The sequence below is a fragment of the Cottoperca gobio genome, chromosome 3 (assembly GCF_900634415.1).
Source record: "Cottoperca gobio chromosome 3, fCotGob3.1, whole genome shotgun sequence".
Taxonomy (NCBI): Eukaryota; Metazoa; Chordata; class Actinopteri; order Perciformes; family Bovichtidae; genus Cottoperca; species Cottoperca gobio.
The window spans coordinates 25,907,740-25,933,049 of record NC_041357.1 but is presented as its reverse complement, the minus strand read 5'-3'; the positions used below and the strand labels follow the sequence as shown (position 1 = coordinate 25,933,049).

General features: G+C 42.0%; 1 protein-coding gene across 1 annotated transcript in view; it reads left to right on the top strand.

Annotated features, from left to right (window-relative positions):
- The first annotated feature begins 3,027 nt into the window (after window positions 1-3,027).
- The window catches only part of LOC115025090 (ras-specific guanine nucleotide-releasing factor 1-like), a 29,094-nt gene continuing 6,811 nt past the window's right edge, over window positions 3,028-25,310 (top strand). The window contains exons 1-16 of the mRNA XM_029457146.1: window positions 3,028-5,892; window positions 11,693-11,799; window positions 13,210-13,357; window positions 14,045-14,137; window positions 15,104-15,357; window positions 15,485-15,564; window positions 15,941-16,134; window positions 17,151-17,260; window positions 17,451-17,569; window positions 18,882-19,042; window positions 19,684-19,747; window positions 20,049-20,191; window positions 20,454-20,536; window positions 21,162-21,410; window positions 23,724-24,097; window positions 24,567-24,683. Of these exons, the coding sequence (XP_029313006.1) occupies window positions 5,617-5,892; window positions 11,693-11,799; window positions 13,210-13,357; window positions 14,045-14,137; window positions 15,104-15,357; window positions 15,485-15,564; window positions 15,941-16,134; window positions 17,151-17,260; window positions 17,451-17,569; window positions 18,882-19,042; window positions 19,684-19,747; window positions 20,049-20,191; window positions 20,454-20,536; window positions 21,162-21,410; window positions 23,724-24,097; window positions 24,567-24,683 (2,572 nt within the window). The 5' untranslated portion in view covers window positions 3,028-5,616. The remainder of the gene's footprint in view (window positions 5,893-11,692; window positions 11,800-13,209; window positions 13,358-14,044; window positions 14,138-15,103; window positions 15,358-15,484; window positions 15,565-15,940; window positions 16,135-17,150; window positions 17,261-17,450; window positions 17,570-18,881; window positions 19,043-19,683; window positions 19,748-20,048; window positions 20,192-20,453; window positions 20,537-21,161; window positions 21,411-23,723; window positions 24,098-24,566; window positions 24,684-25,310) is intronic.

Genomic DNA, 25,310 nt, shown 5'->3' with positions numbered 1-25,310 from the left:
AGCAGTTAGAGTCTGTAAAACATCTACCACTCACTCAGTCAAATATTTCATCTGATCCTAAATATGACCAGTTTTAGATCCACACCGACTATATTATAATAATGAACACATCCCACAGCCAGCACTGTGTGTGTGTGTGTGTGATGGTGGACGATGTCTGTAAGTGCAAATGTGTGAATGTTCACGCGCACGCATGACTCCACGCGTCTGCCGTGCAGCCGCGTGTCACAGCAGATGTTGCCTAAAGCCTCAGCAGTGTCAGCATTGATGTGCTGTCCGCTGACCTTCAGTAACATTTGAAGATGCGACGGCCCGCTTGTCAAGGACAGCACACTTCTCTGGCTGATTATGATGCTTTGCCTTTCATTAATATGCCTCACCTCCAGATCTGCTATATGGCATTTGCATGAAATTAGCATATATCTTTAGGCCAGCCGTTTGACGCTGCAGTGTGCGGCGCTTGTGGTATGACACCTGTTAGACAGAGAGGCAGATGCCACTCTGACAGGGTCACACAGTGGAGGTTTGGGGGAAGAGGGTGGTTGAGGGTGGGAGACGAGGGTAGACAGTTCTTGGGGCATATGGGAACATGTTCAGCTGCACTTTAGGGCTGGTTGTAGTTTAAAATACTCGTTTAGAAATGTTAAATCGGGTTAACATTCACCAAAAGTCCTAAAAATATTTCCAAATGGAGGATGTAGGTGTAGCTTTCTTAAGAAATGACACATTGGATAAACCTTCTCAGAAGTTCAGATGCCTGGTAGCAGAAATACAGCCATTTTTTTAAATCCTGTCAACACTTTTTATTTCCTGTTTCAATCTAAAACTAGCAAACAGGATATAAACAAGACTACAGTCTACACCCATCTTTGTGAGGCTGTACTCACAAGATGCTAACCTTGGTACGCTAACATGCTAACGATGAAGCTGCTAACATGTTGATTTTTAATGGGTAGAATGTTTTCCTTCTTAATCAAGCATGTTACATGCTTTAGCTAGCTAGCCCTGAATGCAAAATGAAGCTGAAGCATAAACCAGAGCATTAGACACGTTTGACCTGATTTTTAGGGTTCTCTCTGCTGGTAAGAAAGACAACAACTTTCTCCAAATTTCAATCAAATGTAGCCTCTCTGGTAAGATAAGACATCGTCACTTGAACTCTCTGAAGCTCTCTCAAAGAGAACACAAAAATGTATCTTGTTTTGTTGCACATCTTTGTCCCATTGTTGTGAAGCCTTCTCTAATATACAGTAGTATGACATCTGAAATAATGACTCACTGTATAAACAAAGGTACAACAAAGAAAGGGCACAGAGGGCACAGCAAACTTTCTTCTTCTGTTTACGAATTTCTATGTCTAAGGGTCTGAGTCATCTTTTAACCACTCTCCTCCTCCTGTTTTTGTATTTATTGGGACAGTTAAGGTAATACGTGGGTGAGATCTGCGGTTGTATTCGTCCCTGTCTAAAGCTCAGCTCTGATGCTGCTTGGCCTGAGGATGCTGCAGCCAGGTGGTGACCCTGCATGCAATACCTGACACACAGCAGAGTGCATGGAGCTACGGCCAAATCCCCGAGTCTGAGAGCTGCCCACACTGCCCAATCTGCTACCAGAGAGAATGAGCAGTAGACAGCCACTTATACAAACACTCTGGCAGAACTATAAAAAGCTTGTTTTCAATGTGCGTTATTTTGTTATTCAATCCAAGAGCAACTTCTCTTCTTGAGTTACTGCCTACCCTTTGACCTTGTTGTTTCATTAGTGTGCTAGAAGGTCATTTTCATTTTGGTATTTCACGTAAAAGGATCAGAATTGTGATGTTCCCTTAAAAAGTCTACACTCAATACATCCACATCCTCAACTGCCATATTTGACACACATGTATTGTGTAGTCTCCTGCCAACACAATTAATCCACAGAGTCCTTTACCACGACTCTAACAGGAGCAACTAACTTTGTTTTCAGATGTCATAAATATGTATCGAGTGTGCCGGTCTAAACATAGATGCACTATAAATTGGCATTTTGTTGACAAATGTTAGTTGAGTGTTAAGGCTGCTTCCATAATCCAGCAAGTCTTTGCATGACTTCAATGTCCAGTGAAGACTGACAGCGTCCCTAATGAGACGTGACTTCAGACAATAACTGGGGTTGAATGGTCGGGCGCTGAGCGTGAGAGGATTCGTGCTCTTTTACAGTCTCAAGTCCCAAGACATATTATGAGACATTGACAAAAAGCGAGTGCACACCTTCTTTTGTCAGGTACTTCACACTATTACATAACATCATTTGATAAGTCAATAATATGTCAAAGCTGTGAGATTGTCAGATTGTGATGGGTTTTTTCTGAAGCCACATGAAAGCCTTGCATTAGACCCGCCTTGTTGATGAATAACTGGTTTATTGATACACAGCGACCCAAACACCCAGAAAGAATGACGGAAAATCCTGTTGCACAGTATGTCTAAAATCACCTCCAGCTGCGGGCTCCGCCCTCTACAAGCTGCCGTCTGATTGGCCACAGTTTCATGGGTTTGAATCCCCCTTCATGACCTTTGTCAAATGTCATCACCGCTCCGTCTCTCCAATCTTCTGCATCACTTTCAATTTTATAACATCTATAAAAGGGAGCCATAAAAATAATCTTTACTATCAGTGCCAGTCAGAGAGGAGAATCACCACCTCATTACCATCCCTGTCTGAGGGGCTGATTATGGGATGGAAGAAGCCCGGCAACAGAGCTGAGCCTGGGGCGTCCTGGTGGCTCAGTCCGCTAATGGCTGCATGGGGTTGAATTCCAGCTCATTCCACACCGTCGCATCTCTCTCCCTTCACTTCCCTGCCACTCTTTACTCTACCTGACACCAAAAACAGGGGAAAATGAAATAAAATACTTAAGAATGGTGGATTGTCCTCTCTCGTTTTTTAATAAAAATAACAAAAAACTGGTTGAATCTAGAGCAGTCGAATCTCACTCAACTATACCCTGTTACCTCCCTGGATCCTTTTAATGATCCAACACAGACAAAGCACTATGATCCCACTGTGAAATGCCCTGTGATGAAATAAACCATTGTGTGTGTCCTCGCCCCAATATGGTAATCCTGGATTAATTATGGGCCAACCCTAATGAGTATCTCTCTCGCCCTCTTAGATATGTAAATGTTCCAGCAGTGGACGGCGTTGAGAGGCTTTTGTTAACTCTGCGCTTTCTATGTTCTATAATAGTGGCAGGACAGGACGGAGAGAGACAAGCACAAAGGTTTAGAGGCTGTAGATTATGTATTATATCATTGCTGGAAGTAAACAAGGTCTATTATCACTGGGACAAGAAAGTAAATGTGTAGTCTTGAAATCAGAGATTCAGAAAACAGAGAGCAGGAAGATTAAAAATATTTAAACACACAGTACAAGTTATGATAAACTCAGCGTAGTACAAACTGACCCAGGAGTTGCAGGAGTGTTCACCATCAGTGGCTACCTGTCTGCTTGACAGCATGGGTGGTGAATTGCTTCACCACCCATGCTTAATTAGACAGGAAGTGTGAATATGGACAGAGCCAGAGGATGTGTGCTCTAGTACCACTTTCATGCTCATCCTCTTTACTTGAAAGGTGAGGGACGAAGAGAGAGAGAGAGAGAGAGAGAGAGAGAGAGAGAGAGAGAGAGAGAGAGAGAGTTACATAATCTGTATACATGCAGTGTACATTATATATAAAGTTATTCTAAGTGTTGTACCAACTATCAGAAGACAACAAGTAGCCGCTCAGAGGGCTGATGCAGGGAGGTCTGTCCGACACGCTCAGATAATGTAGCAAAACTGGACCAACAATAAAGACACTGCAGTCAACAGAAAATAATGGCTCCCTACTCTCCCCCTCTCTGTTACAACAAAAACTGATGATCAACAGGTATGCAGGTGATTTTAATTACCCCCTAGGCCCCGGTGACATACACACATGCAGACACCTCCACACAGGCACGCACACATGCCCACAATAACCAACAGTGGCTTAGTAACAGGCATACAACCACACAAACACAGTCCTTGCCCCCACACTAAGGATTACTCAAAGTCAAACACTTTAGCCCCAAGCTAGAGAAAGTGAAACTTCTCAGCAGCGGCGTAACAATATCTGAATATTTTCAAATTCTTTACAAGCTTTAGTAGGAATAGCAATACAACAATGTAAATAGTCTCCATTATAAGGAAATGCTCTCCATTCAAAATCTATTTGAGTAAAAGTACAGGGGTCAAAAGTTATAACTATACCTGATAGATAATACATTACATTTGTAGATTGGTATAACTAATGCATCAATGTGTAATCTGTCTTTTGTGTATTGTAGCTAGTTTTAATTACTTTAGTTATTAGGAGTTTTGAACCAGTGGTTCCCAATCTAGGTGTGTACGCTGGTAATGACTGGGCTGCTTTCTTCTGTCCGTATGGTATTATATCATGCATGCTGTCACTGGCACTCGTTCTCTGTCATCTGTGGGCGAAGTGTGCGGTCTACTTTTATTGTGTGTGTTGTTTTTGTTGCCCACACTTCAAATCAATTTCCTTTGGGATAAGCATGGACACAATAATATGAACACCTGTACAACAATTACAACACGGTTAAAAAATAAACTACATGACTTATTGCGGGAGTAAATATTGTATGTTTGGTACAGTAAACTATCTTGAAAAGGGTCGACTTTGTTTTTCTAATTTATTAAGCACACCATGTGAGAAAGTATTGAATTATCTTGTTCCGTAACAGGTCAAGAACTATTACAAATTAATTTACACACTTAATAATAACTTACGCATGGACACTTAAACACTATATACATCATAAACATTACAATAGTCCATAGAAATACTGTACATGATTGACATTATCATTGCATCTTGATTCCCCAGACACATGTGGTTAACATTTTGAGAAAGAAAACACTCCTCTCAAGTGTGTGTGTGTGTGTGCGTGTGTGTGTGTGTGTGTGTGTGTGTGTGTGTGTGTGTGTGTGTGTGTGTGTGTGTTGTTGGTCTATAGGGCCTGCCTGATAAGCCTTATCTTCCTCGGGATTCTCCACAAGAAGAAGCTGCGTCTCTCTCCTCTGTGTTGTTGTTCCTCGGAGTTTCTGTCCAAGGTGCTGAAATCTGCTGCTCCGGGGACGGGTCACGTGACTGCGCTTCCTCCCTCTGTGAGCACAGAATGCTGTGTGCGCGCGCGCGCTCGCTTGTGTTGCGCGTGTGGAGGCTATGCACGGGGACACCTCAGTCCTCATCATGAGCGGTTCGGGCTCACGGGGAAGGCTTTTCTAAGACGGCGTCGGGGCTTGCTGTAGTGTGCTCGCAGCGTGGAATCAGTCTAGTTGAATGCGTAACTTTGCGCATCCTTTTCTTCTTCTTCTTCTTCTTCTTCTTCTTCTTTTCTTCTTCTTCTTCTTCTTCTTCTTTAGCCAATTTCTTTCGCCTTTGCAGACATTAGTGTGGCAACTGTGGATGGGCACACGGGAGTGGGCTGCTGCCCACCAAGTCTGACTGTGTTTCGGAGTAGCTGAGAAGAAGAATAACATGTAAGAGTCCGCAGGCATCTCCTGCAGATCCTCTCGGATTCACATCCAAAATGCAGAAAGGGATGAGACTCAATGACGGCCACATCACCTATCTGGCTCTTTTAGCGAAGAAGGATGGGACGAGGCGAGGTTGCTTGAGTAAGAAAAGCTCAGACAACACAAAATGGCATTCAAAGTGGTTCGCGTTGTTGCAGAACATGTTGTTTTATTTCGAGAACGACTCCAGCTCACGCCCCTCCGGACTGTACCTGTTGGAGGGATGTGTTTGTGACAGGGCACCGTCACCCAAACCATCTCTCTCAGCGAAGGAATGCTTAGAGAAGCAGGTAAGATATCGATCACACGGGGAGCTCCCTTAAGTCTGACTTACTGGTGCTGTCAATGCAATCCGTGCCAGGGATCGGACGCAGCTCATTAACGCTGCTTGCTGTGTTCTCCCTGATGGGAGAAACTTGCCGTAATGAACGTGCATTACAGGAAGTATTGTGTAAACACAGCAAAACCTCTAACGACACAGTTGCTGTTTTTATCCCAACATCTAGTTATCACGCAAACAATGTCCCAGAGATGTTCACTTTACGCTCAGTGTTACGTAATGGCGTCATTCTAACTGATCGATTGTCTTGATTCTGCACTAAAATAGCCCCCACAGCTTGCCTCAAAGGTAACTCATACACACATGCACAATGCTTTAAAGTTGGCAGGATAAATGTAATTCCCTGTGAAACTTTGCAGACACTAGAACTAATGTGCCTTTCCGTTTCTCTTCTCGTTATCATCACAGTATGTATTGCAGCACATTCATTTTATTTTATGTAAGCTCTTATATTTTTAGACATCCTAAATGTTCAGGGATTGCAGCTCATATGCAGAGCGTAAACTTAAAACAGCATCCAAACTTTGCAGGTTGCCATCTTGCGGAGGAGAGCTGCCCCTTCCCTGTCGTTTTGACGTATTGATTTAATTCCTTGTCTTGATATTAATAGCATCCTACCTTGGCAACTGCGTCTCCCCGGTTTATAGCGGCTTGGTTCATTTGATAGCTCTCTCTCATTATCATGGGGTTGTTAACGACAGCCATGAATGAAACCCAAACGATGTCCCAGGCATGCTTTTGTTTCTCAGTACATCATCCCTCATTCGATTTAATTCCTCTGGCATTTAGTGCCATGGATTAAAATGTGTGAGGGCTACACCATTTCCACTGTTTTTGTTTTGTAATGCCAGTGTGACAGGGTCAGAAATAATCTCAGGGAAAGCATGGTCGCCTCCAGCGAAACAGTTTTAAGGGGTGAGGGAAGGCTGCTGCTGCTGCTGCTGCTGCTGCTGCTGCAAGGAAGAAACCTTGTGGCATAAAAAAACATTTAAGAGCCAGAAAAGTGGTCAAGCTGCTTTGAGCTATGACTGCAGTCACCTTCTGAAATCTGCTCTGCCAGCTGCAGTCTCTTCTGCTCCACCTGCAGCAGAGCCAATAAAGAATTGATGTCAAAAGTCAAAGTGATGGGTCCTTTTATCTCTTCAGTCAGCATAATCTTCCTGTATGAGGCAAACAGGTTGTTTTCAACCAATGCCTTTAATAAAATGTTTTCCTTTTGAAAGTTTTCACTGGAATGAAGAACCTGGACTTCAGGCCTCATTGCAGACATGTTGCACTTTCACTACATACAGTGTTTGTACTTCTAAACTTAAACAGCAAATGAAAGGCGACCAAGTTTGCAAACTAGCAAACACTGTGTTTTGTCTTTCTTTAAATATAATTTGGGGCATTTAGACCAAACAAACTAATGTAGGTGCCCACATCCTTCTGGACTCAGCTGTGCTCACAACAGATCTTTGTTCCTAAAGCTGTTTATAATAACTCCAGTGGAAGATTAGAAGAATTTAGATTCTGTGCTCTCATGACCTGAATCCTACAAAAACATCTTTAACTTCTACCTGTGTACACCCGAAATCCCCTACAAATATTGAGCGTGTCATATCAATCCCTCCTATTATGTTGTTTGAATATGCGCCTTATATTGAATATTATATAACCATCTAGCGACCCAAAATTGTATTTTGATGCTAAACCTTCAGGAAGAAATGTTACTTTTGCACATCCCCTAATAAAAAGAAAACCTGTTGAGTTATTCTTACTGTAAGTTGCCATGTTATGATTATAATCTTGAGCTATAATATTTATATTTTACTGTATAAATGACAAATAAAAGATACATTCATTATGAGTTTATTGAGAAGTGGCTCCTACAGTTTCTGTATGCTGCTGCTTCCCTCAGCTACCTGGTGTCGCCGTGCATGGAGCTGAACTCTGGTGTCACGTCATGTTCTTCAAACACTTGCCCTCTGCTCTTTGTTGGCAGAGCTGTCAGGATTAGTGTCAGTGTCACCGAGAGGGCGTCATACAGATGTGCCAGCAGAATTTAGACGATTTAGGAACAAGTAAATGCTTAGTTTGTTTTCTGGTAACAGAGTCACGTGAACTTTGACTGTCCAGAGGTTTAGTTGCCTGACATCAACCAGACCTCAACTGAAGGTAGCGCATCAGAAAGAGAGTTCGTGTGTAGTTAAGAGAACTTGTTGGTCACTCTCTTAAACTTTGCTCACAGTCGAGCTTATTTTCCTCACAGTCAGGACCAGAGCTCTATTCTGGGGATGAAATATGGACGGAGTGACATCGATGATGACAGCTGTTCATGCAGGCTGCTCCAGTGAATTTATTTCAACAGTGAATTAAATGATTTTGAAAGCCTTCAATTAGCATAACACAGTCTTCTGTTCAGCACGTGTCCTTTTACATAATATGTGTCAGCAATGAATTCTCTCAGTTTTGTGTTATTTGTGTGGGGGTGTCATATTTCTGTGCACGCTTTATAACATTTGGATGTGTGTTTGCTCAAATACGTGCTTTTCATGTGAGAGAACTGCACACTTTGTGGTGGGCAATCAATCGTGTCAGTGTTTGTGTCCAAGTCTGCATGTGTCTCCCTGTGTCCTCCTGCATACGCCGATGTCAATCTATAAAAGGTGAAATGAGGACAGGAAGAGTAATCAATGCTCCAGGTGTCTGAGGGCATACGGATTTCCTTTTCACTTTCCCCTCTCTGCAAAAACAAAGAATGACACTCAAGTCAATGAGCAGACTGCAGAGGTCGTCTGAGGCAATGCTACTGTAGCTTTCTGACATTAAAGCTGTTACATGTGCAGATTACAACAGATTTCTGATGAGCGTGTCACCGGTGTGTGTGTGTGTGTGTGTGCGTGTGTGTGTGTGTGTGTGTGTGCGCGTGTGTGTGTGTGTGTGTCAGAGCTGCAGGAGGAATGGCCGGGGCGAGTGCTGGATCTTATCTGTGTGTGACAGGGAGAGGGACAATGCAGCGAATAGATGCCAAGCCAACTGCCACCTTGCAGGGCTACAGCGCTTTTTATAGCCCTCACTCCTCAAGAAGGCAAAAGATCTTTCTCTCGCTCGCTCTCCGTCTGTCTCTCCGTTCTCATTGTATTCTTTGGAGTGTTCTACTTTTTAAATGTTCTTATTCCCCATTTAGAAGGCGAGCTACGTTTAAGCCCACAGTTACTATGGCAACCCCTATTTGCATCTGAAAAAGTGCATTTGAAGGGGGCCAACGAAATGTGCAACAACATGCCGAGGCACTGTGCTTCACTTAGCAAGTACAGCAAATATGGGCATATGAGAAATGTGAGGTGGTGACGGGTAGAGAGGGGGGGGGAGGCGTGGAGTAACTTGATAACTTGACAGTCTCCTTATGTAAATCTACAGTTCATGAATGTATTGTATAATATTAAAGTGTCAGTTATACAGTAAACTTATAAATATCATGACTGTATAAAGTAATCTCAGTAATTCTCAACAATATCTGCGTCCAGAAAAGAGGCATCGAAGCAGCGAGCGGCTCAATGACTTGTGCAGACTGAATGAATAAAGGTCTTTTATATCTTTGGCACTGATGGACTATCACTGTTTCTAATATATTTCCATTTGTTTTGAAATGTGTTGAGTTTCTGTTTATTTAATTATTTCAATTTACACTTTTCCAGTTCAAATTATGCAAAGAACAAACATTATGCACTAAACTCCTTAAACTTTGTTGAGATTAGCTTTGCTTCCCCACTGTCAGGGGTGCAAACTCTACTGTTTAATAATAATAATAATAATAATGATAATAATAATAATAATATAACAATATTACTACTACAATATAATATAATAACAATACTAATAATACTAATACTAATAATCTAATAATAATAATATAACAATAAATAATAATAATAAAAAATAATAATATAATAATAACAATACTAATACTAATAATAATATACTAAGAATAATAATAATAATACTAATAATACTACTACTACTAATAAATAACAATACTATAATAACAATACTAATAATAATACTAATAATAATAATACTAATAATAATAAGAATAATAATATACATAATAATACTACTAACTACTATAATAAAATAACATAATAATAATAATAATAATAATACTACTAATAAAATAATACTAATAATAATACTACTAATAATAAAACAATACTAATACTAATAATAATATAATACTAATAATACTACTACTACTACTAATAAAAATAACAAGAATAATAATAATAATAACAAGACTAATAATAATAATAATAATAATACTAATACTAATAATAATAATAATAATAATAATAATAATAATAATAATAATAATAATACTACTACTACTACTACTACTACTACTACTACTACTACTTCTACTACTACTACTACTACTACTACTACTACTACTACTACTACTAATAATAATAATAATAATAATAATAAATATAAAAAATAAATTCTTGGGTCAATTAGACTTTCACCACTGATGGAAAAACTGCTATAAAAACATCTGTAACATAAATCCAAATGTACTTGTTAGGGGGACAGAAGTAAAGTGTCTGTGTTATGAGCTAAAAATTATGTTAATAAGCAATTCTCATTAATAAAAACTCGTGAAGATAAAGATAAAACAATGTTAAGTAGGTTTTTAGAGTTGCTAAAGAGGGCTGAGGTCTCCATGACCCCAAACAAAACATTAAGAGCTGTCTACGTAAATGTATAAACAATAGCAAAAGACTAAAAGACAACAATAGTCATTTGAACAATGACTTTTTAAAGTTTACCTCAAAGAAGCTTTGTTATAAATAAACTTTAAAACTTAAATTGCAGTTGTGATTAGAGGCAGCTATTATCATAATCATTACATCAGTACATGTGTTTAATCTTTTCTCTCTTTCAGGGGAAATTCAACACCTTTTGTTCGTAGATTTTAAGTATTCACTACAGCCTACGTTGTCTCACTTACTAAGAGAGAGTCTCTGTGGCACAAAAATAAAAAAGCTTGCCACACCAGCTCACAGGAAGCGGGAGATTGGAAGCACATTATTGACAAAGGCCCATTCTGCTGCTCATCAGGAAATGTGGAACATTACTCCCCTTCACAAATGATTTGCTCGTGGCATTTGGGAAGGATAAAAAAAAGAAAATCCGATATATTGGATTTGTGGGGGTCTATTTACATCAGTGTTATATAATGTGATGCGTTTCTACCACGAATAGGCTGTCTGGAGTATTACTGCGATGACCACCACTTTGCTGATTTGAGGATGTTTCTGATAAGCCTATTAGAAAACAGATTCACATGCATTTGCCATAATTGCCATGACTGAACCTTTAAGGCTGCAGGGTCACTGGAGATAAAACGGGTGAGGACGCAGAGGGGTTTGTGTCACTAAAATGCAGCCAAATCACTTTGACAAAGCAAAACAAAACGTGGCGTCAGCGGAGAGGCTTCCACCGATGCAGAGGTGAGTTGCCAGGTTACAGGCTGAATGCACAGAGGCTTTATAATGAATCTCTCGACACTTTTCCCTCAGGAGCTCTCGCTCAACAAAATGTAGGTTTTTAAGAAAAAGCCGGTCAGTGATGACGAATCATGCAAGGTTTTCCCTGTGATAGGGTTTCCTGCAGATCACCGTTGCACAAGCTCTTTACAGTGACATATTTGGATTGTCTCGTTGCATGCTGAATAATTATTTGACTCTTTCTATCATGTCGATTTCCAGTACTACTTTACCGTCACGTTCAATCATGACAACCAGAAGGCTTTGGAGCTGCGCACGGAGGACGTCAAGGACTGTGATGAGTGGGTGGCTGCCATCACACAGGCCAGGTACCTCGCACACACGACCTCTCACCTACATACACACATTCAGCTGAAGATGTTCTGAGCATGAATGTTTGTGTGTGTGTGTGTGTGTGTGTGTGTACTGTAAATTAAAAGGGTTTTAAGAGCTGACTTAAGAGGATGATTAATGTGATTTAAGTTGAGATACATTCAATTAATTGTGTCCTGACTAAGCTGCACGTTCTTTGAGCTAAATGCTAACATCAGAATGCTAACATGCTCCCAATGATAATATCAAACATGCTGATGTGTAGGTGTGATGTTTACCGACGTCATCGTCTTAGTTTAGCTTAGCTAAATCGTTTGACTTCACATTCTCGAAGGTGTGATTGTCTGTTGTATTTATTTGCATGTTCGGACGCGGGAAGTTAGCGCTCACACTGATGTGCTGCCCGTGGGAATCCTAAAAACAAAACAAATATACATGCTAACATTTACTAAGAGCTACTAAACAGAAAGTACAGCTGAGGTGTTTGGTCATCAACCAAAGTATAGAACTAATAAAAAGACACCAGGGGATCCCCGAAGTCATTACTGTTCTTCCGCTTGGTTTGTTCAAAGCTTTGTGGCAATTCCTCAGATATTTTAGCTACACTAGAACCAACGCTGCTATCGTGGCTGAAATAACATTTGTGTTAGCCTCAAAACAAACACCCCTGCTATAGACTACAACAGAATGTAAACAATCACAAGATTCATTTTATAATCTGATATTCTCTCCGATATGTTCTGCCAGGCTTCAGTCCCTTCAGTCTCGGCATGATGGGAGAATTAAGGATGTTTGTGAATTCAGAGATGCACAACATTAACTTTCCCGCCGTTCTTCTCTACTGTACAATTATGAGTGAAATGCTCCTTTAAGATTGGGAGACAAAAGAAGGCCATGAAAGCCAAAAGAGAACTCTAAATGTCGTCAGTGTGTATGGCCAAAGGTCAGTTGATTGGATTTATTGAAGATTACATTGATTAATGCTCAGTGAAGGCAGAAGCACTTACTGTACAGGAGTTAGTAAGCATGCGACACACAGCAGGGCAATGAACATCTATATTTACATGTCAGTATATTGCTTTAATAGAACTTATTTGTTTCAGCACATTTCCACTTTAACAAGCTGTTTTGTGACGTTGAATCAAATTAAACTAAAACCCTTTGTTAAACTGGCTAATGCTCAGAATTATTTCTCATGCAGAAGCAGGCTTTACACACATGGTTTGCTAAGCCCGTAAGTATTTGAAGAATTGGTTGCGTAAGTGCCTGCGCTCGGTGCAGACGTGAGGTCTGTGGTTCAAACACATGCTGATCAGAGGTCTGCTTTTGCTTTGATAAATCTATGGAGAGCAAATGAAACATGCGTTAATGAGGTCCTTACAATGTCTGTGTGCGTGGCTGTGTAGTTACAGGAACCTGGCGACAGAGCATGAGACCCTCATGCAGAAGTATCTCCATCTACTCCAGATAGTGGAGACGGAGAAAACGGTTGCCAAGCAACTTCGACAACAGATAGAGGATGGGGAAATCGAGATAGAGCGGCTAAAATCTGAGGTAACTCGCCTTGTAATGTCATGTAATACCTGTGAGTGTGTGTGTGTTGTGCTACTTTATGGTACGCAGGGAGGACAGATGTAAGTGAAAGTGTATAAACACAGAACGGACAATAGACAAAGTTCACGACCCAGTTTCCAAACTACAATGTTGTGCGTTCATGGCGAGCGCCACCCGGGACGGTCTTGTTAGAGACTCTGTAATACTGTTGAGTGTTTTGTATCCTAATTATTCATCTAAACTAGATCAAATGCATCTCTCTTTAATGTGCTAATGGCTAGCTCCAATTGAAATGAATGTTTTCAATATGCATGAATCAACTTGTATTGTCCTGATACTGCAGCCTGCTCTACAGAATGATAATCAAATGTCTCACTTTTCATGCCTAAAACGTGTCGTAGCAATGGATTTTGGCGTGTTTTGTTTCATTCCAGCTCTTTATTGAAAGCTGTTTTCTGTGGTCAGTCTAATGGGAGTAAATGATGCAGCTGCTGCAGTTTGTTCACATATATGAATTCTATGAAACAAGCTAATGGATAGAAGTAAAAGTATAAAACAAGAATCACAATGAACACAGTGCAGAGTGAGAATATTACATGACCAAGATCACGAGTAGGATTATAGCCGCGTACAGTGTGAGGTACTCTGAGCGATGTCAATGCAATGTTTGATCGTGTTGGATTTCAGATCGCTGGACTGCTCAAGGACAATGAAAAGATCCAGTCAAATCCAGAGGTCCCTCCCAGTGAAGATGACACCGAGATCAAGAAGATCAAGAAGGTGAGATCTGACTGCTGTAAGAAACCTTTTCTTTCTTTAGGAGAGGTTTGATCTGCTCCAGCACGCATACATATGGTTTCTGAAACAGGTTTTTAAACACTACATCATCTCTGGGTACCTGCAGGTTTTTATTTTTAACCTTCATTTATTCAGGGAAGCTCACTCTCGCATTCACAGCAGGGAGCTCCTCATCCACTACAACCGCCAGTTCTTCAGCACGACTGAAGCAGCCGCCTGCTCCTTAATAAAGCTGGAGAGTTTGGAAAGTTTGGGAAAGCCAGTTACTTTAAAGCTGCAAAAGCTGAGGTGACTAACCTACAGATAATTATCACCCTGATTCGGCAGTTCCCCTCAGCTCGACAGATCGTTTTAGTGTTTTTAAGCTCAGTGTTTTGTTTTTAGCCGGCCCACAACTTTTCTGTTTTGAACGCTCTCAACAATAATTGTCTCCAGACACAGCAGGAAGCTGTATTCACACACGGCAGATAGACAAAGTTGGCAACTAGCTGGTTAAACATGAAACTACTGAAGATGATATTGTTCTCAGGAGTTGGTAAAGACCGAAACAGAGCTTAAAGGAGTGAATATTGGACTTACATTTGTCAGGTCAGCAGAAACACGACTCCAAATAAATGCTAATGACTGCAGGATGCGTAAACAAGCAACTGTTTGCTAGCAGGTTCTTATAAGGTAATATGTGTCAGTGTTGTGTACAGCTCGCCGTGCTGCCCCCAAAGTTGCAGGAGTAGTTGAAATACATTTTTTCAGAGAGATAAATGAGCCTAATGTTGCTTATTAGGCTCGTAAAACCCTTCAAAAACCCACTGGATTACCTCAGTATAGTCACAAATTCATGCACACACACACACACACACACACACACACACACACACACACACACACACACACACACACACACACACACAAAGGTTGCTTAACTATTGTGTGCTAATCTTTTCATCACAGGTCCAGAGTTTCCTTCGAGGTTGGATTTGCCGCAGGAAGTGGAAGACCATCATCCAGGACTACATCCGTTCACCCCACGCTGAAAGCATGAGAAAGAGGAACCAGGTGGTGTTTAGCATGCTGGAGGCGGAGGCTGAATACGTCCAGCAACTCCACATCCTGGTCAACAACTTCCTGCGCCCGCTCCGCATGGCCGCCAGCTCCAAGAAGCCGCCCATCACCCACGACGATGTCAGCAGCATCTTCCTTAACAGGTGGCTGGTGGGGAGACTGGTTGTGATAGTGGTGTGACTCGGCGCAGTGTGAGCTGCCTGCACTTGTGAACAAAAGAGAGAGAAACAATAGCTACTGACCACCATGTTGCTTCTTTGTTTGTATCAGTGAGACCATCATGTTCCTCCATCAGATCTTCTACCAGGGCCTGAAGGCCCGGATAGCCAGCTGGCCGACGCTGGTGCTGGGTAAGAGACACAGAGACGACCGCTCGCTCACCAACACAGTTCAACATAAGGCGGCTTTTTTTAGTCTGTATTTGTTAAAGGGTCAGTTCACCCCAAATCACACATCCAAAAAGATAATGCAGGTTCTTCTTCCGTGAGACTTTTGCCACCATCCCAGTATAATGGAGGATGGCTTGTGGCACTCATAGCGTCCAGCAATCAATGAATGAATGAAATGAAGATTTAACGATAGCACAGATCAGAACAAACACCCATGTCCACTTTCTTAATTTAGGCATTTGCAGAAAGCTTTACAAATATAGAGCAACTGACTCTTTTTCATGGAGAATTATTTATTATTGTCTGCATTCATGAATATTTCTGCTTCTCGTTCCAGCTGACCTGTTCGACATCCTGCTGCCGATGCTTAACATCTACCAGGAGTTTGTGAGGAACCACCAGTACAGCCTGCAGATCCTGGCCCACTGCAAACAGAACCGAGACTTCGACAAGCTGCTGAAGCAGTACGAGGCCAAGCCCGACTGTGAGGAGAGGACACTGGAGACCTTCCTCACTTACCCCATGTTTCAGGTAAGAGTCCAGAGGTACAGTGTGGATAACTGCAGGGTTATTACACAATCCACACACACTTTCATAAGGTTTTCTGTGGCACTTGTTAATCTCTGTAAAGTACACGTTCAGTGCACACACACGAACATTACTTCCTCTTGGAAAACTATTCAAACAACACTGAATTAACTGACGTTAAAAGCAAGATTCACGTCAGTGTTGTAAAGCCATCCAGATCCTTCATACACATCTGTGGATTTTCACATTTCACAGTTGTGTAACAAGTGTAATGTTTTTAACTTTGTAAACATTGCTCAGTACCTCCATGTTTTGGGAAAGTGTTGTTCAGACATATCACCTATGAGTTAGACCTTTATTATAGTAAGTGCAATTAGTTTCATTTGTATGCAAAGTTATATTTGTTTATTGTAGGTGACAGTTATGCCGCTGCATTTAGGGTCTTTTAAAGTTAGAATACATGATCGTTTGATCGTTTGACAGTTTGGCAGTTTTGGTCACTCTGGTTTGGTCAAGACTGGATTCTGAATTCTGGAAGATGGCATACACGACAACGTACACGCATGCATTCACGCATTCACGCATTCATGCACACATCCTGACAAACACTTGACTTCATACCAAATGTCAGCCTCCGAGGGGGAAAACTGTGTCCGCTAAAGTGTAACATTTAAACGCATCAATCTCAATCTCTCAATGCATCAATCTCTCCAACTTTAATCACAGTCACATCAGTACTGCAGCAGTTATGGGCGTTATAAATAAGTAAGAATGGCTCTATTAGGCAATCAATGTATTATTAGTGTATGGGAATGAATTATTACAAATTGGACCATTGTAAGATGTCACCACTTCTGAGATCAGTTGTAGCTCTTCAGTCTGAACTGATGTTTTCAAAGCTCCATCAATGATGCTGAGAGCCGTTACAGTCGAGATGAGAAGTGTACAGTTTAACACAACACGATTAAAGATACTCAATATTCAATAAGTGGTTATAATTCTCTCTCTTTCTCTCTCAGATCCCTCGTTACATCCTGACGCTGCACGAGCTGCTGGCTCACACGCCTCATGAGCACGTGGAGAGAAACAGTTTGGACTACGCTAAGTCAAAACTGGAGGAACTTTCCAGGTAGATCTACTGTCAGTCCGTCATACAGTGCACATTGTGCTACAGTATATGTTACAACTCAGTTTGATTGAGTGAATACAGAGAACTCTATCAGATACATACAGTGACTTTGTGGAGGGATATTCTATTATCAATGAATTGAACATACAACCTGAACTGTCAAGTATCTGAAGTCATTCTGCTCCTTCAGAATCATGCACGATGAGGTGAGTGAGACGGAGAACATCAGGAAGAACCTCTCTATCGAGCGGATGATTGTGGAGGGCTGTGAAGTGCTGCTGGACACCAGTCAGACATTTGTTAGGCAAGGTAAGTCAGACCAAAGGGTGAAGATTGATAACTTTATGGTCAGCAAATACACCAAAGAGTTAACATTGTAGGAAATAAGACTGAAACTTGTTTATTCTAATGTTAGTTAGTTAGGTTACCAAGCCCTACACTTGGGAGGGACTTACTGACCATAAAGCAGCCTCTGTGACTGCACACAGCTTTCCAGAGAACCTGACCTCAAAAGCACTCTTACACCAGAAACTAGAACTCAAGTCTCTGCGCAAAGCTAGCACGAGGTGGAAAAGGATCAATCACTTTGATGACAGAATCATATCGTACGGCTCAGGTCAAAGCACTGACTATTAGTGTGTTGACTTGTTTTCCTAAGCAAAGACGTTCAGTCTGATTCTGGTCCAAGCTGTTCAAACTGTCCTGTAGAAGCACGTGAGAAGCACACAACGTAAGAGCTCAGCAGCCCATTGTTGACGACAGACTTATGAACTTAAGATTGTTTTTGTGGCTTTCACAGTCTTTAAATAGGTTTCTAAAGAGGAAGTGACGTACTGTGCGTCACAGCTGAGCTCTCCGTCACTGTTAAGAGCTGCTGATTCGATCAGTGACAACGATGATTCAGCATTCAGTTTAAATATTCATTCATTAATCCACCATCTAACTCCTGGTAAAACGGCAAACAAGCCGAGCCCTAAATGTCAAAGTGCCCGAGCGTTAATGAGATTAGAAACTGTAATTAGTAACTCACTAGCAATTAAGTAACGTGATACTGCGCTGCACTGCATGCAACATAACTAAATATTAGATATTATGACCTTTAGTCAACATTTTCTTTTGGAAAACATTGGGAGTCGTTGTGATATTTAGTGTTCGGAGGACAACAGAATTTAAACACCATCTATTCTGCAGCCTTTTCTGTTGTGATGCATCACATGTAATCTCACCCAGATGTTCACACCTTCCTCCATCCTCTGCACACATGTGAACAAAATCATTGATTACTGACGCACACACACTCATGACTGTTTCTTTTATTTCACTGTAACTGCAAACTACAAACAACAAGAGTCTGAATGTTTACACACACACACACACACATTTTACCCTCGAAATTCAGATACTGCGGGAGGAAATATTTTGTGCATTTGTCTTTTAACCGAGAGTGTGGACCTTGTGGTACAAGAACAGCTGAGAGTGTCATTTAATTATTCCCTTTCGGAGGTTAAACGCCAATTATAAGATCAAGGTCTCATTCAAATATCATGTTTTCTTTGTGTGTGTGTGTGTGTGTGTGTGTGTGTGTGTGTGTGTGTGTGTGTGTGATGCTGACGCGCCACAGGTTCCCTGATCCAGGTGCCGATGAGCGAGAAAGGGAAGATCACGAGAGGCCGACTGGGCTCGCTGTCTCTGAAGAAAGAAGGCGAGAGACAATGTTTCCTTTTCTCCAAACATCTCATCATCTGTACCCGCGGCTCCGGGGGGAAACTTCACATCACTAAGGTACAGTAGGATCGCAATCAAGAGGACCTGATACTTAAATATCGCAACCCAATTAATTGACCCAAACTTTTTCTTAAATTATCCTATAAAACAGATCAAACCTCTCTGAACTGGTATGAGCTAATTCAAGCAATTTGGGTGTTTGGAATTACAATTTCCACGATTGAGGGGTGAGACATTGGAAAACAAAAGGCTGTCAAAGCCTTACATTTTCCCAACTGTTGTAGTATGTAGTATCAATCCTTTACATATTTAATCCTAATAAGGTCTTTAAAATTGTATGTGTCAGTCATGTGTGTGTGTGTGTGTCTGTGAGTGTGTCTGTGTGTTAAGTGTGTATGTACATTATCAAACATACAGTATAATATGCTGTAAAAACAAATAAAAGTACATAAACGAGGCATAGACCGAAATTTTAATATTATACAGAAATATAATAATAATCATTTAATTTATCTTTTATTTTTTCTCCAGAAAATGTTTCAGTCACATCAGATCATAACATTGATCCAGAGTTTTAATGGCCCTGGTGTAGACATTTACAAAGTCTGTAGCGTTTCAGCACAGACGTTACAGAAGCCTCGTGTCATTCGCTGGTAACAAACTGTGTGTGACCCTGTGACCTTTCAACCCTGTCACAGAACGGAGTGTCCTCTCTCATAGACTGTACACTGATGGAGGAGCCAGAGGGGACAGATGATGAGTGTAAGTTATTAAGTATATTATATATTTACTGTGTGTAGTAGTTGACACATAAAGATGTGCAGTTTTTCTGGACTTGGCGTCACCTTTTGAAAACTTTACCAAACACAGACTTGCAGCTCATTGCTCGCTGAGAGCCAAACTGTAACTGTGCAGGGTGTCTCCCTAATGTTTGCCAAAGTGTAAATTCTTTCTCTTATTCTGTTCATGTCAGTTCCTCTTTCTTCTTACAGTGTTTTCTCTCAGTGTGTTTTATTTCTCCCTGTCACAGTCAAATAAAGCTTGTTGAATTTGTGCCCTGCAGCCAAAGGGGAGCGGAGCGGCCCAGACATAGAGCACCTGGACTTTAAAGTGATGGTGGAGCCCAAAGACGTCCAGCCCTACACCATCATCCTGGTGCCTTCATCCCGACAGGAGAAGTCGGCGTGGACAAGCGACATCAGCCAGGTGAGTGTCCTAACCTGCAGGACAAACCCACAGCAGGATAGTGAAGTGTTGATTTGACTTAAGCATCCTTAGATGAGCGGGAGTTTACATTCAAATGAAACTCATAAAATGAGAGCTAAGACAGTCGGCTATAGAGGACAGAACGTAACGATCACAAAGATTAGAACAGAACAACTCTTATGGCTGTTATCATCCAGGTTCATTTACCGGCTTTGTTATACTCACAGAGATCCTTTTCTCTGTCTGTCTGCTTGCCTTGCAGTGCATCGACAACATCCGCTGCAATGGTCTGATGATGAACGCCTTCGAGGAAAACAGTAAAGTCACCGTGCCACAGATGATTAAGTGAGAGTCTGACACCACGCAGAAATGCAAATACATTATACAAGCACAAACAGAGAGATTGGCGTTACATAAATACACGACAAACACATGAGAAATGCATGTGTGCCCAGAGTCACACGCGTCTGCACTTCTTTACTTGCGAGGACCCTCGATGACATAACATATTATCTAACCCTAACCATCGCAACGACATGCCCCCAACATAAACCCAATTTGACCTTTATTAACCTTTTGAATTCTGCAATAGAAAAGTTCCTTCACATGCTTCATATCCCTTAAATCTGTGCTCATAAACACACAAAACATATTGATTCAAATATGTTAGTTATCGTTACATAACTAACAGATTTATGTTATGGAACGATGTACATTATGTGTTTGTATGTACACACTCAGTGGAGTGCAACAGTTTTTAGCAAGACTACATTAAATAATAATAATTGTATAGATGTTATGATGTAAGTTTTCTCCCAGTGGGTAAACCCAACCCATAGAAACGTTAATGCTCTACCCACTGACCCACATGTGACCAGAGAAGTGTACAAACTGGACATTGGCTGCTTAAGTACTGGGAGTTAAGTCCCCGTGAGTCACATTCCTAACCGCCGCATAAATCCCAACGCAGGTCGGACACCAGCTTGTACTGCGATGATGTCGACATTCGCTTCAGCAAGATGATGAACTCCTGCAAGGTGCTGCAGATCCGCTATGCCAGCGTGGAGCGTTTGTTGGAGAGGCTCACCGACTTGCGCTTCCTCTCCATTGACTTCCTGAACACCTTCCTCCACTCCTACCGCGTCTTCACCAGCGCTGACGTGGTGCTGGACAAGCTCATCACCATCTACAAGAAGCCCATCAGCGCCATCCCTGCACGGTGAGAGACTCCAAGAGGTTTAATTAGGGAGTTTACGAGCGCACTGGTATGAAATTGTCCACATTTTAACTGCAGGCTAAAGTTTGAAGATGGCCTCTTGCTGGTGTGAACCAGAGATTTATATCTTGTTGTGTCAAAACTGTCATTTTTAACGACAAGAAGAAATTTCTCCACCTCATATTTACAGTTTGCGTGGTTTTGATTTGAAAGCTCTCGTTCATAAAAAGTGCCTTTGATTTGATTTTGCAAACAACAGAGCACTCACATTAGCTGCAGGTACAACATGATTTGAGACTACGCTAGAAGCTTAGTTAGTTGTTCCACCACCTAGATCCATGATGACATTTCATCATCATGTCAAAGTTTCGATAGATTTTGGTTACTGAACAAATACTCGCCAAACTATGGCATTCCCATCAGCCTCATGTGCAGCTCGCATTTAGTGCTAAGTAGCAAATGGCATGCAGGCTTTAGCTCAAAACACCACAGTGCCTAAGTATAGCCTCGCAGGGCAGCTAGCACGGCTGTAACTTCGACTCTTAGTCTTACAGTGAACCAACAAGCTGAGCTGCAAGGTCAAATTAAAATGTGATCAAACTGCAGGTGCATCAGTGCAACAACTGCATAATTAATATTATTATTATGATATGTGGAAGATTCTATACAAGCTTGTTTGTATAGCAGCTTTCAACAACAAGGCAAATCAATGTGCTGCACATTGTGAAGGAGTGGAAATGCTCGACCAATCACAGGGGAAGAGTCCGAACCAGCAGAAACAGCAGATCTCAAGTTAAACATGAGACCTGTGCATGGCCCACCTCTGAGGCAGTGTTTGCAATTAAGTTACTTCGGAGTTAGTTGTCGTCCCTCTTCGTGCTGAGATGGATTATTGCATTAAACTCTGAGCACCGTACTCCGAGGCCAATCCATGCAGCGTGTGACAACGGGGGGAAAAAAGAAACAAAGTTTTGAAATTTCCACATATTTCTTCTCCTGAGGATGCAGCAACAGTGCTGTAATGGTGCAGTGAAAAGGTGGGACTTTCTCGGTGTCTGGATTTGTCTTTGCTCTCACGTGGACTGTCTGTAAGCAGTCCATCGTGCGATCATACCTGGTCCAGGTGAGAAGGGGCTCGAGGGGAGGCAGCGAGAGGTCACACCAGCAAATCCACTGTCCACCATCACAGTTAATTGGGTCCTGCGTCCACCCCACCTCTCCCTAACCCCACCTCTTCTCTCTCATTCCTCTCTTTTACCCTTTTCCATTCTCTGACTTTTATTTTTCTTCTGACCATTCCTCTCTCAGCTGCGCTGTCACCATGGCAACCCTTCACTCTGCTGCAGGACCCCACCCTCTCCCTCTCTCCTCGTCTTCTCCCTCCCTCCTCTCTCTCACTTTCTCCCATCATCTGCAGCGGCTCTACGGTATTAAATATTGATGGTGGTGTTTTGCACCCAGACCCTGCTCTCCTCTCCTCCTCCTTCCTTCTTTTTTTGTCTTGCTCCTCTCTTCTACCGCTTAATTATCTCTCCTCGTCTTTCCTGTTTCACTTGTGTCCTCTCTTGACTCTCCACTTTGCTTTTTGTGCTTTGCCTTTCTCATCCCCCCCCCCCCATTCCTATCTTTGCCATTCTCATCTCTTTTCTTTTACTGTTTTGCAAATTTCGGCGAGTAGACACAACATGGCTGCAGCTAACACCATACAGGGCTGGAGGCTTCCCATTCGCCCACTCCCAGCCAGCAGCCTTCGCTCTGGTGGAATCCATATCCACTATGTTGCTCCTCTCTCGCCCCCTCCCTCTCAGTTTCACTGTTTTTGCCCCTGCTTTTTTGGGGTTTTTTTTTGCACTGCACCTCTGTCTCTTTCTCCCACTTTCCCTCTCTCTATCTGGCTCCCCTTTTCTCTGTGTTTCTCTCTCCCCATGTCTCTGTGGGCCTCCCCTGGGCTGGTTGCTGTTGGCAGCACCCGTGCCTCCCACACTGTCACTTGACATGCTATTTATAGGCCTTCAGAGGGGGTGGCTCTCAGTGCAAGGAGGATGCTGTCTTAAACAATGTAGCTTAAATAGGGAGGCAGGAGCTCCCGAAGAGCCCTGTGGTTAATGTGTTCCCTCTCTACTTCTGTGTACCGACACCAAGCGCTCCATGCACCCCCATTATCCTCATTTCTCCCCCATCCTCTCTCTGCTATTCAGGTCACTGGGAATAATTATCCAGAATCCCAAAAGTGATGTTTTTTTAGTAGTGAAAGATGTTCTTTTAATGTTCATGTTTCTGTCCTTCCCTCCTCTTTTATTCTCTATTTTCCTGCAGTTCTTTGGAGCTTTTCTTTGCCAGCAGCCAGAGCAACAAACTCCTCTACGGCGAGCCACCCACGTCGCCGCGTGCCAGCCGCAAGTTCTCCTCCCCTCCTCCCCTCTCCATCACCAAGACGTCCTCGCCCAACCGCCGTCGCAAGCTTTCGCTCAACATCCCCATCATCACAGGGGGGAAAGCCCTGGACCTAGCTGCACTCAGCTGTTCTCCAAATGGCTATGCAGGCATGCACTCCACCATGTCACCCTTCAGTAAGACCACCCTCGACATCAACAAGCTCTACGTGTCCAGCACCATGGCCAACAAAATCCCCGATGAGGGAGAGACCAAAGCCGAAGGCAAGGCTGAGGAGTCTGTCCTCAACAAGCAAGGTCAGAATCACTGTCCAAGGGGTTTCGCTCTGTTTTAATGAGGTTCACGTGTCCTGCTTATATCTTGTATGTATCCTCATCATACCAGAGCAACTTTTCCATCAAGCCCTTTAAGGTTAAAGTGGTAATCATGTATATGTTGCCCATGTAAGAGGTCTAAAGTAAAAAGAAATCAGCTTTTGTAAACAGTATTTTGAGATTAAAAAGCAAATGAACACATCCACACGGTATGTGCTTAAAAAAAAGAAAATCAATAAATTTAAAGCGACCATGATCATTGGGTGTAAAGATTTTGAATGCGTTCTTCTTCTCAGACTTAATGGGCCAAGAAGTTTCCTCCGTTTTTGTCCAAACCTATCGCTGTCTCTTCTGCACCAAGCTCACCATTCCCATCTACCGCCAAGCCAACAGCTATATTACAGCCTGTATATTTATCTCTTGATTGTGAAACACTTTTTTTTCTGTGCAGATCTGTCTGTGAGAGAGGAATGTAATGAGGACCCAAGTCAGAACGATGAAACAGAAGCAGAAATGTCTCCTCCTAAGTCGCCATCAACACCCAAGAATGTCAAGTCAAAAAACTCAGGTGCGTTATGACTTTGTCTCTTCGCCATTGTGCTGCGACCCTGTCCGAGACCCTTTTAGAACGTCTTGTGATCTACTTTTGAATCCCAACCGTGTTGGCAAGAATGCTAAGTAACTTGGCAAGAACGGAAGAGCTGGCAAACTGCAAGTGCTTAGCGCTAGTGAGAAAGAGTACTTGCCAGTGGAATGTCTTGCCGAATTAGAATACGACAAAATAAAATTAATAATAATAGATCATGTCAATAACAAGAACCATTACTAACATGAAACACAATTAGCAGACAGACTTTTCTTATGTTACATCCTCTATGGGCTCTTGAATTAACAAATCCAACTGCAAGATTACATGATTTAACCAGATAAAGGGAAATGAGCAGTTAAAGTAAGGCAGGATAGTTACTGCCACCTGCTGGTTAGCTTAGCTTAGCATACAGTCAGGAAACAGATAGCCTGACACTGTCCACAACTAACAACATCCACCTACCGGCACCTCTAAAACTCACAAATGAACCATAATCCCCAGTAAAATCCCAACATGACATTACATTTAGCTGACTCTTTTGTCCAATAAGCGACAACCATTATGAGGATACCAGCGAGCCGATTGGCCGATGCAGAGCGAAGTGAG